This window comes from Volvox carteri (assembly GCF_000143455.1).
Source record: "Volvox carteri f. nagariensis unplaced genomic scaffold VOLCAscaffold_1, whole genome shotgun sequence".
Classification (NCBI taxonomy): domain Eukaryota; kingdom Viridiplantae; phylum Chlorophyta; class Chlorophyceae; order Chlamydomonadales; family Volvocaceae; genus Volvox; species Volvox carteri.
The window spans coordinates 1963124-1974009 of NW_003307545.1; the positions used below are offsets into that span (position 1 = coordinate 1963124).

Genomic DNA, 10886 nt, shown 5'->3' on the forward strand with positions numbered 1-10886 from the left:
TTACTCACTCTCCCGCCCGCACTCACTCACTCACTCACTCACTCTCCAGCCCGCCCGCCCGCATTCACTCACTCACTCACTCTCCCGCCCGCCCGCCCGCACTCACTCACTCACTCACTCACTCTCCCGCCCGCACTCACTCACTCACTCACTCACTCACTCACTCACTCACTCACTCACTCACTCACTCACTCACTCTCCCGTCCGCCCGCCCGCACTCACTCACTCACTCACTCATCCAACCCACTCAGGTCCGCGCCAAGGCCCCTGGTTCCATCACGTGGTGGCGCCGATTGCGGCTGGAGGACACCTGCCTCCCGGAGCTGGCGGCCTTCATGCCCGTACCCGGCCTCACGACATTCATCGCCACCTTCTACATGCGGTACGGCGACGGACCGCTGCCGCCACGCGACTTTGCCGGCATGGACCGAGTCATGGCGACCCTTGGGTCGGCGCAGGAGGTCCGGCTGTGGCTGGATATTGACTGTGACATCTGGCCGGGGCTGGCGCAGATCCTGGGTCGGCTACCGGGGCTAACGGAGGTCGTCGTACGGGCGTTTCACCCTAATCCCCTGAAGGCGCGGGACCTGGCGGCTCTGGCGGCCGCCGCCACGCGGCTGCAGTACCTGGACTTGAACAACTCGGCCATCGACGACCTGGGTCTGCTGCCTCTGGGGGACCTGCAGCAGCTGTGCAAGGTACAACGGATGGAGAGGAAGAAAGGGGAAAGAAGACTGGGCGGCGGGGATTTGTTCGTGTGTGTGTGTGTGTGTGTTTGTGGTGTAATGTGTAATGTGGTGAAAAGAGGAGCTGGAGGACGGGGCACTACCCGAATTTGTGTATTCATATCTACCAACAATGTCACGCCGTCAGGCCACTACCCGAATTTGTCACGACGACGGCGTCGACGTGCTCCGTTGTACATCGCGACAGACATCGCGAACTGACGCATGCCGACAATTGCGCTTTGTGTGTGCGCTGTCCGCTGCATGTGTCCGTACGCAGGTGTGTTTGGGTCTGGCGGCGCGTGAGGGGCAGGAGGGTCACACCCCGGAGGCGGTCAAGTGGCTGGCGCAGCGGATGGCGGGGCGACGGCGGCCCGCACTCATCGTGGCGCCGCACCTGCTGGATTGCGAGTTGGAGCAGCTGGAGGAGTGGCAGGCAAAGGACCCGGTGATCCGCGGGTCAGTCACAGTGGCGGAGGCGTTGCCGGATTTGGAGCTGCCACTGCCCGGTGACCCGGCGGTGTTCGCTGGGCCGTTCTTCCGCGGCGGTGGTGGTGGTGGTGGTGGTGGTGGTGGTGGTGGTGGTGGCAGTCCGGCGGGGGGACGAGCGCGGGGGGACGGCGATGGGGACGGAGCTGGCGGGCGGCACTCGGGGTCTGCCGGGGGGCCTCTGGGTGTGGGGGGGTTGAGCGGCGGCAACAAGTACAGCTTGGTTGATCCGGATGATCCGCTGGTGATGCTGAGCAACTGTGTCAATGAATTTTTCCGCAGGACGGATCTGTGACGTTTGTGGTGTGACCTGCGGCTGAGGTGTGATATGCGGAGATGCGGTTCGTGATTTCCGTTTCGAGAGTTATTTCAGTGCGATGCGCACTTCGCTGTGGCAGAGAGTCATCTGAGTGACTTTTCGTGCAAGGTTCTTGTAACACTGATATGTGCTTATGTCCGCGTCTATCGTATGTAGACAATTGCAGCATAAGGCCGTGTTGTGGGGAAAGTTCACGAGGGACACTCTGCGGAGTAAGGCAACAGCAAGGAATAAGTCTTTAAAAACCTTAATAGACCACGGGCTTGGCTACAGCAACGGGCCTCAACCGACCAGTCAGGCATCCGCCCTGGGATCGAAGGCCCACCTGCAACTGCGAGAGCGTGCGGAGCTGTATGTATGTAAGTTAGCACACACGCTATGGCGCTATTACCAAGCCGCTTCATCCCGTGCCACAGAGGTTAAGGGGGTGTATGCATGTCATCCCCACAGGCTGTCGGAGGTTGATCAGCGCGCTCCGAGGCTGATGCTGTACCGAGCGCCTTGGGCACGGCGCACGGCGGGCCCGTGGCTATCATGGTGACAGCGAGAGGGCCCGTGCCACTGCCAGTGAGAGGCCTGTACACATCCTACGCGCACGTAAACTGCACCACTGCCTACATTCAGCCTCTTCACTGCAATAGGTGCAAGGTGCACCCTATCAATTGGTATCTTTTAATGAATTGGGCACGATAATCGACAACAACGTCGCGCCGGGGGACGGTTTACCATGCACTCCTCACACATCAACGAACAAGCGAGCGCGAAATAAAGGCACCACCTAGGGTTTCCACAGTCACCATATTCGGGAAGCACTTGCTAGGTATTGGGCGTGCCCACAAAAGCATCCCGTTCAGTTCCCGCTGGCCTCTGGGCCCTCCCTAGCTCCCTTGAGGACTGCTAATTCCATCAAGAAGTAGTCGGTGCCCACCCAGGCCAGCTCGGCACGGCTTGGCTCGACGACCTGACGCCCGAGGAAAGATTCTCGAGATCTTACTACGGGACTTACTAGCGGCCGGCGCTGCGTCGGCTCAACATCCTCAGGGAAGCCGCTTCCACGAGACACACAGCGTCGCAGCTACATTTCCCCCTTCGCACACACACAAATATGGACAAAAATATGGACACACAAAGGACGATGCCAGATGCCAGTTACCATTCACGGCTCACAGCTAATTCATGCACCTGCCTAAAACACACCGGACACGATACCCCACATCGTGCAGAACACGGGGCATTAGGGAAAGGGGACGGCAGGAGGACTGCGGAACACTTTCACACAGCTTAACTACCCATTTGTAGCGAGGAAAAAAGATTAAGTAGCAAGAAAACGAAAAAAAGCCTAACACCATCACATAAGCCTACACAGCACGTCTGCATGTGCCGGTGCTCACGCACGGATTTCCCCCTCCTGCCATTTAAACCATCAGGCGCACTCCGCTACCGCCGCCTGCAAGTACGATACCCAGTCACGCATATTCCTTGCAATTCCTATGCAGCGTTGACGGTTGACTGTAGCTACTCCGCAACATATAGATAAAAAGCTCTTGCGTCCCCGTCGCCATGACCGCCGGACGGATATACAACCTGAGTCATTAGAAAAACATATCCCTGGGAATAAATGTACAAGCGACTTGAAACAATATGAACGAAACGTCGGGGGGTATCGAATATCCACCATCACACGCATACCTCCTCCTGAGGTTACCACCCTACGAGCAGTAGCAACCTCCGTGGCCTGTATCCCCACGCGCATCAAAGACTAATGTTTACGTAGTAAAGCCTGAGTATTCCAGAGTAAGCAGATATGCACGCAGGCGACAATGATAACGTAACTCTGGATATTGGATGAAGGCAAGCCGCAAGCAGCAGGGGCGAAGCGCTGCACACTTCCCGCCTATTCCAAGAAGGAAACATTCTTTCCGCACATCGCCCAAGCATCGCAAAAAAGCTGTTACTACGGCCCCCACGTCAATATAGCATTTGAGAAGCACAGATAGAAAGGAGCCCTTATAGAAAGAAGCCCTTACTTCGAACGCAAACCCTAACACGCAGCAAACCCCTGCTGGTGGACCGCCGCAACCTACCACAACGACATATGCCCGGGGACACCTTACACGACCCGCACCGCGCCTCCAGATGACCAAGCGCGTTGAGGAGGCCTCCCTCCCCAACCACATATGAACAACATGGCAAGACCAGCAGCAGCAGCACACCGTCAAAAAAACATCATCCCACCAAGATCCCACCATTCCCACGGACCTGGCCGGGCTGCGCAGCCATGTACCGGGGGACCGAACCAGTGGTGTTATAACATAATCCAGACTTATATAATGACCTGGTAAGGGGCCCCCCGTTCGCTGACCCAGCTATATATCGCACGCGCACACGTCGCAAATAATCACCAGAAGGCACGAATCAGCCGCATGTATGTGAACATACGCAAAGCTACTATGGACAAGGCCGAAGCCAAGGAATGCAAGTCAGCCTTCAGTGCCTAAACCTATCTTCTTCGGCTTGCATACATACATACATACATACATACATACATACATACATACATACATGAGCCGCACCCACACCCTGCTATGGGACCCTACGGGGTCTCTGACTTCACTGTACCATTGTAATCGCCTTTCTTAAGGAATCTTCAGTGCCAATATCGCTATCCACATATTGCGGCTCGGACTGGTTATAGCAGAGCCTTGCACAGCACGAGCACACTCTGGTGTATGCGCCACGGGGCATGCGCTCAGCCACATATACGGAAACCACTTCAATAATCCAGCCGGAGCCGGACATTAACTTAGTCAAACTAAGGACGTTGGGTGTGCTCCAACATTAGGGCAATCTAAAAACCTGTTGAACACACTCTCAAAACCTAACAAGCCCTGCACGACTACGCCGCATTTTGGCATCACTCGTGCTGCACCTGGCGCCCCTGACTGTCCGCAGGGACATCGCTCTGCTGAACCACAACAACCGCGGGCCGGTCCTGGTATTGGTACTGCTCTTGCGGTCGCTGGTACGGCTGCTGAAATTGCTCCTGGTACGGCTGCGGGTAAGCCTGCTGAGGATTCTTCAGCAGCGGCACCTTGTCCACGTCAGCGTAGATCCCCTCGCCGTACTTCGGCTGAACGCCGTACGTGGCGGCAGTGAGCTCGATGCCTGGTCCCCCCGCCGGCGCCGCAACCGGCTGCTGAGGCGCGTCCGAGGACAGAACTCCTGCTGCGCCCGTGAAGCCACCCCCGCTCGCAGCGAGCGCCCGCTGCACCCGTAGCAGCAGCGCCCTCTCGCGCCGGGCCTGGGCGAAGTCGGCTGTGGAGTTCATAAGAAGGAACGAGGCACCCACCCACACGAGAAAGCAGCCCACCGCCACCGCCACCGTGGCGCTCGAGGCCTTGACCGCGTAGGCATATGCAGACGCCATCACGCCCGCACCGCAGATGCACGCCTCTCTCTGCAGAGAGCGACAGGGAACGTCGAGGGAACAGATAAAACAGCTCTTGAAGGCCGGGGCATGGTTCAGATAAAACCGCTCTTCAAGTCGCAGGGTAAACAGCTCTTTGAAGGCAGACGCCCTATATGGAAAAGGGAAACGAGACAAAGAAGGGATCGTACTTACGTATGTACCCTCGCGTATCAATTGATAAGTCACCAGGAAGGTGTAACGAGACCACCTGAAAAGCCTGCTTCAACCTCACAGATCAGGCATACGCAGGCAAGACATGTCGGACTTCGCTGCATACGCAAGTGCCTTTGGGATATTTGACCATCCGGACCCCCACAAACAGTAGGTAGGGGGTGGTCTCATCCCACCCCTACAAACGGAGGGGGGGCGGGAAGAAGGGCACGGCGATGGCGAAAGGATGGATGAGGCGCATTCCGAAACGCAGGCAAGCGAGCAGAACAATAGCACATTTCTTGCAATGTCTTTATAATCGCTCCTCATCACCACAAGTACAGTCCAGCCTTTAGGCCCCAACTCCAACCCCCGATGTCGGCTCGGGGCCCCATCGCCGCGATTTTGCCACAGGCCGAGGTAGCACACTATAACCCAGTTTTGGCTACACGCCGAGACACGTATGGGCCTACTTTTCAGCTTAGGCCTGGGAACCAGACCCCAGTGTGGAAACCTCCGTCCCAGCTCAGATCCGGATCCAGATCCTTAGATCCGGATCCAAATCCTTAGATCCGGATCCAAATCCTTCAATTCCAAACCTACCCCGATGAAGTAGGCAGCAATATCCAAGTCGAGGCAGTTCGGAGGGCAGGTGTTTGTGTCGATGTAGTCGGGCAAAGGACCTAGCTGGGCTTCCAGGATGGCCTTGGTAACGTTGTGGTACTCGATGCCCCAAGATACGAAATCATCGGCTGTTTCGACGATCACATCCAGCACACTTGTCACGACGAACATTAATCCGAACCTGAAGCGACCAGTTGCCGCAGGAGAGCGGGAAAGCAGTGGCAACCCGCAATTGGGCAATCGGACGAAGGACAACGAACGGGGGTATAGAAAACGAAAACATGCCAATACGAATTTGGGTGTCCGGACTGCAGAGCGACGACCAGGAACCGCAGTGGGCCGTGGCGAGACTTGGTGAGACTTGGGAGGCAAGAGGAGTGGGACACGTGCGAGAACCTCCTCCCCCTCCTCTCCGATACACACCACGGCTTATTGACACGGGTGATAATGTGCAGGTCCTGCAAATGCTCTAACTGCTGAAGCGAGTACCTGTCCAAGCGAGTACCGGGAAGTCACGGATGACAGCAGGCGGACCCACCCGCCCCTCTCACCACAGTATGCATACGAAGAAGACGAACATGAGCAGTACCAAGACCATCCACCAGAGTACCGTGACGACTGCGGAGAATCCGAGCCAGAAACGCGACCCGCGGGTCGGTGCGCCTGCGGAGTCGGACGGACATGCATCAAGCGCAACAGCATGATAACAACACTACCTAAAGCAAGGTGAGCGGCAAGGTCAAGCTAAGATCGCACGTGGCACAGACGCAGATGCCTTGGGCGCGTGGAAACAACGCGCGCCAAACGTCGACCATTCCACACAATCACATGCTGTTCTGAAAGCCGCTACTTTGAGCCGCGTCGCCGTCCCTCTTGACGCACCCCGTTTATCGACTGCGTACTCGGTGCAGGACCTGCCACTGCTCATGGCCAGCATACCCGCGGCCAGGACACAGCAACCGGCAATGATAAGGACCGCAACCACCTGAGCGGTGTTTAGTTGCAGTTCAAAATTGATTCGCAGGGCGTCCACCATAAGATTCATGTTTTTCATGGCAGCGGACGTGCCAACACCCCTGCGTGGAGTGTCGAAGCGCGTGGATACGGGTTTGGTGTATCCACAAGGCACGTCACATGAGTGGAGAGTGAGAAGTAAAAAGGGGGCTTTGTAATGCTAGGAGCGAAGCGGCACAGGAACGGGGTAGGCGTGTCGTAAGGAATGAGAGGAACGGGTATCAGTGTTGGTTACACATGCGTGCAGATTTTACGGAGTTTAAGAGCCGTGGGCCTGGTTAAACATTTCCTAACGAGCCCCAACCGAAACTCAGCCTACAAACCCATTTTCTAGCAAAGAAGTGCTTTCATGCCAAACGGCAGTGAGATACCATCGCGGTCATTCTGTTCCAATAACAGTCTGCTCGCCGCTTAGCACGCTATTTAGCGCACTGATGCCTCAGCCCAAGCTTCCCAAGCTGCTTACCAGGTGATTGTCCCCGCAAGCACAAGCAAAAACGAGATCAGCGACAGCCATGGCACATAGTAAACACAGTCCCTCTTCTGGGAAAACGGAGACGTATAATCGGAAAACATTTTTCCCTTCAAAAGGATATCAATAAAATGGGATCTAACGATTTAGTCCTTGAAGTAGCATATCCCTGTAATACTAGGATTATAGCAAAAGCCTCGCAAGAAAAGCCTACGCCATTTGCTGGTCCCGTAAGTGCCGTACCGTACATTTGAACGGAACCACAACCGCCGCAGCCTTCTATGTGCAGTGCGTGCCATGTGCCGCAAGCAAGGTTCCGCCGACGACCACGATAACGCTTTTTGTGCCCTGTGCGCCTGGTGCGCACTTGCGACTCCGCGATCTGACGCAAAAACGGATATGCAACATTTTGAACAGTCACGTCTCAGCGACCTGACATTGCGATTTCAGCATAATGCAATGAAATTTATGCGCTGTGTGCTATATCATACCACCCAGTGATCGCATCGCGCAGGGCTGGGTTCTCTCGAGGTACGAGGCCGGGGTCCTTGTGCTGCGGGACGTGGTGAATAAGGGCGTTGAGAGTCAGCCGCCTTGGTAGAGCAGTAAGGAGGGCCCGCCGATCTTGCTACCATCCTCCCCTGCGGTTCTTCGGAGGCCTAGTCACCGGGTGTCGTGGCAGGATCTCCCCGTTCGCGCACTTTTTCAGTTGGCCCCAGCGCTGTGCATGGATAGGTGCGGTGTTACCCCCTCTGCGGTTTATACCTCCCTTGGACTAGCCCAGGAAAGGAGAGGCGGGGTTGGGAAGTGGTCTCAGGAGACTGTTGGACGTCTTATGGTGTGCGCTCTTTCTGTTTGAGACTTATTGGAGCTTATTGGACCTCTCCAGTCCGGGATGACTCGTCGGGCTCCGGTTGCGCAGGTCCTGAACGCATGCTCTTTGAGGTTGTTCCTGTACTTTCTGCCCGTAGGAAGAACTCCCCGGGTGCGACTTTGTTTCTGTTAGGTGACCAGCGGACCTAGAGCCCGTTTAGCTGCAGCGCTGCCCCCCGGTAGAGAACGCTGCTAAGTGCCTGCCGTCGTATCTCGCGCGTGGGCGGAATGTGCGAGATTAACCAGCCGCGTGCGCCTGGGGGCCCCGCGCTGTGTTTCGGCCCTGGGCCCCCGACTTTTAAGCCCACAGTGTAATGAACGTCATACATACATACACATACATACATTTTTCCACAGAGGTCAGGCACTACTGGTAAAGAACACACTGATGCCCCCGGAGGCTCCGGGATCGAGACCTGTCACGGTCGAAATCCTTCCGACGGTGGAGGGAAACAGTGTCCTTAGTCGATGGACGGCGGTGACCTGGGATAACGTAGACCTGCGAGCTGACCAGGATTGGAGTTGGGCCGCCGTTGATCCGGCAGCTTCCATTGGATGCGGTGGTGGGTGCTGAATCTAAGCGATCCACTGAGAAATCGGCAAGGGTGAGTGGATGAGGATATCCCGAAATACCGGTGAGGGCAGGGTCTGCCGGATAGCGGCCACCGGGTGAAGATATGAGCGGCCCCCCTGTCTCACACATCATACACACATACATGCATACGCGTCCCGTACGCAAGACACTAATGCAAAGATGCATGTTTTTCCTGGAAAGCATGAAGGGGGACACGCTTGCATGTGTGAGAAACCGTTGCTGTACGACTATCATACTATTTGCCGCTTCATTATGAATTAGTTAAAACAATCGGGCAACATTGGATTCAGTTATCCGTAGATGTGTACATTTTAGATGTAGCATAGCGTCGGCGTTAAAACATCAGATCTACGTCTGGGTTCGGATTCGGAGGACTTCAGGCATTTCCAGTATTTCCAGTAAAGGTTTTGAAGGACTGGAAAGGTCTATCGTAACGTGCAAGCACTGTCGGGTGCACAAGTCCCATCGGGAACCTCCGGCATAAAATTCGATTGGCTCGTAATCGTATCACTCTGCCGCCCTGCCATGGCCCAGCATGGGAACATCTTCACAGGCCCGTGGGCGCTGTGATGGTGTGACGGTGCAGCGATGCTGTAAAGCACATGCATAGATTTCTTCTCGGGCCTGGCAACAGCGTAGATATCGCGGGAGCATCGCCAAAGCCACCGCGATTTCTTGGGGCTCGTTTTGGCGGGAAGCCCTTGTGCAAATCAAACGGTTACTTTTTTAAATACGTTTAAACAGAGGCAATTGTCCAGGTACGGATACGTTCAGGTTCAGACGCCTTAGAAGTTGACAATACCCGGACAAGTCCACTGCCTAGCCATATCCACGACCGCAGAATGATGATGCGTACGGCCCATCATGCCTAAATAGCTCACGGTGAAAAAAATCCTAAACCAGGTGCAGTGTTTAGTGTTTTTGAAGCGCTTCACTGCGCTGCTGCTTTGGAAAAGCCGAAACCTGTGTGGCGAACTAATAAGCCAGCGATCACCGTTCTCCGCGGAAGAAAGAACTTACCTGAGACGGCGGGCGCCCACCGCGCCCAAGAATATTTACGCTCGCCAAATATTTTCGGTAAATGCGCTTTTGGTAGGACTACCACGCCATGGAACAAATGATGCGGCAGCAAATATGCAACAGCAGAAGATGTCGTCGTGGTGTTTGGGGCTATGCATGCCAGGTTTTGGCCGACGAACTTCGGCGCAGCTAGTGCGCGGTGCTGGGTAGGGGCTGTGGAACTGTTGACCCATTCTTAAGAGGGGGAAGATCGACAGCCTTCGTACTTCAGGTGTATACATTGACTTGGCGGCCAAGCGTCAGAAGCGGACCAGAGGCCCGGGTTATCCGTTGACTGTCGGCTACGGAATCGATGAGATGCGCTGACCGCGATGAGTGTGAAGTGTGACATCCGGGGGGTAGATGTTTGACGAGTCAACGTTGTGCGTACGGCAATTCACAGCCCGCCTTTGCCCCTCACACAATGCATGTGGCACATCATGCAATGAAGCTAGTCATCTGAGTTTATTAAAGACAAACAATGCGAACCTTTGTTGCAAAATGTTTGTCACGATATGTGACATATATGAGGTGTAATAAGAAGATAAGCCGATGATGCAGTTGCTAAAATCAGTACAGTGGTCACATACAGACGCCGGCAAGAAGGACGTCATCCCCAAAAGAGGGGTTGCAGTCCTTGACAATCCAAAGCCCCAAACTCCTGGTCGACTCCGCAATAGCACGCAGGCTGGTGTTTTTTAGGATTTGGAGATGTTGGGGCTCCATGTGGATGCGGGGAAACACTCCATGAGGGATTGCTACATGTAGTTGTTGCTCTTACTATTGGCCATTACAAACAGTTGTCGCAGTTGCCTCAGCAATATTTCTTATCATGTTGGCCAAGCAGTGCATCGTAATGAAGCCCTTTCTTCATAGCCTTGCTGCACGCAGAAAGCAAGGTGCATGTCTGCTTGAAGGACAGAATGACGTAAGACCTACATAGCAATGCATGACTTGTACAGCATTACATGCTCTGGAGTGCCTTGTGGCTCTCGCGCAACTCGTGGGAGCTGGAGCTCAGCAGCGAGTAGGCTCATGTGTCATGTCTGTGTGTTATGTATGCCTCCTCATATGAGTCATCTACCTGGGAGACATCG

At 55.1% G+C, this 10886-nt stretch overlaps 2 protein-coding genes across 2 annotated transcripts in view; one reads left to right on the forward strand and one right to left on the reverse strand.

Annotated features, from left to right (window-relative positions):
* The window catches only part of VOLCADRAFT_86001 (uncharacterized protein), a gene marked incomplete at both ends in the record, with an annotated part of 4925 nt that extends 3416 nt beyond the window's left edge, over positions 1-1509 (forward strand). The window contains 2 exons of the mRNA XM_002945685.1: positions 252-698; positions 1006-1509. Coding sequence (XP_002945731.1) covers positions 252-698; positions 1006-1509 — 951 coding nt within the window. The remainder of the gene's footprint in view (positions 1-251; positions 699-1005) is intronic.
* A 457-nt stretch (positions 1510-1966) lies between these two features.
* VOLCADRAFT_102706 (uncharacterized protein) lies at positions 1967-7366 on the reverse strand (the record flags this gene model as incomplete). The annotated part of the gene is made up of 9 exons (XM_002946044.1): positions 1967-2494; positions 3793-3801; positions 4463-4834; positions 4904-4990; positions 5756-5957; positions 6200-6265; positions 6328-6439; positions 6659-6852; positions 7257-7366. 9 exons carry the CDS (start codon positions 7364-7366, stop codon positions 2384-2386), a joined length of 1263 nt encoding a protein of 420 aa, XP_002946090.1. The 3' UTR covers positions 1967-2383.
* Between the last annotated feature and the right edge of the window lie 3520 nt (positions 7367-10886).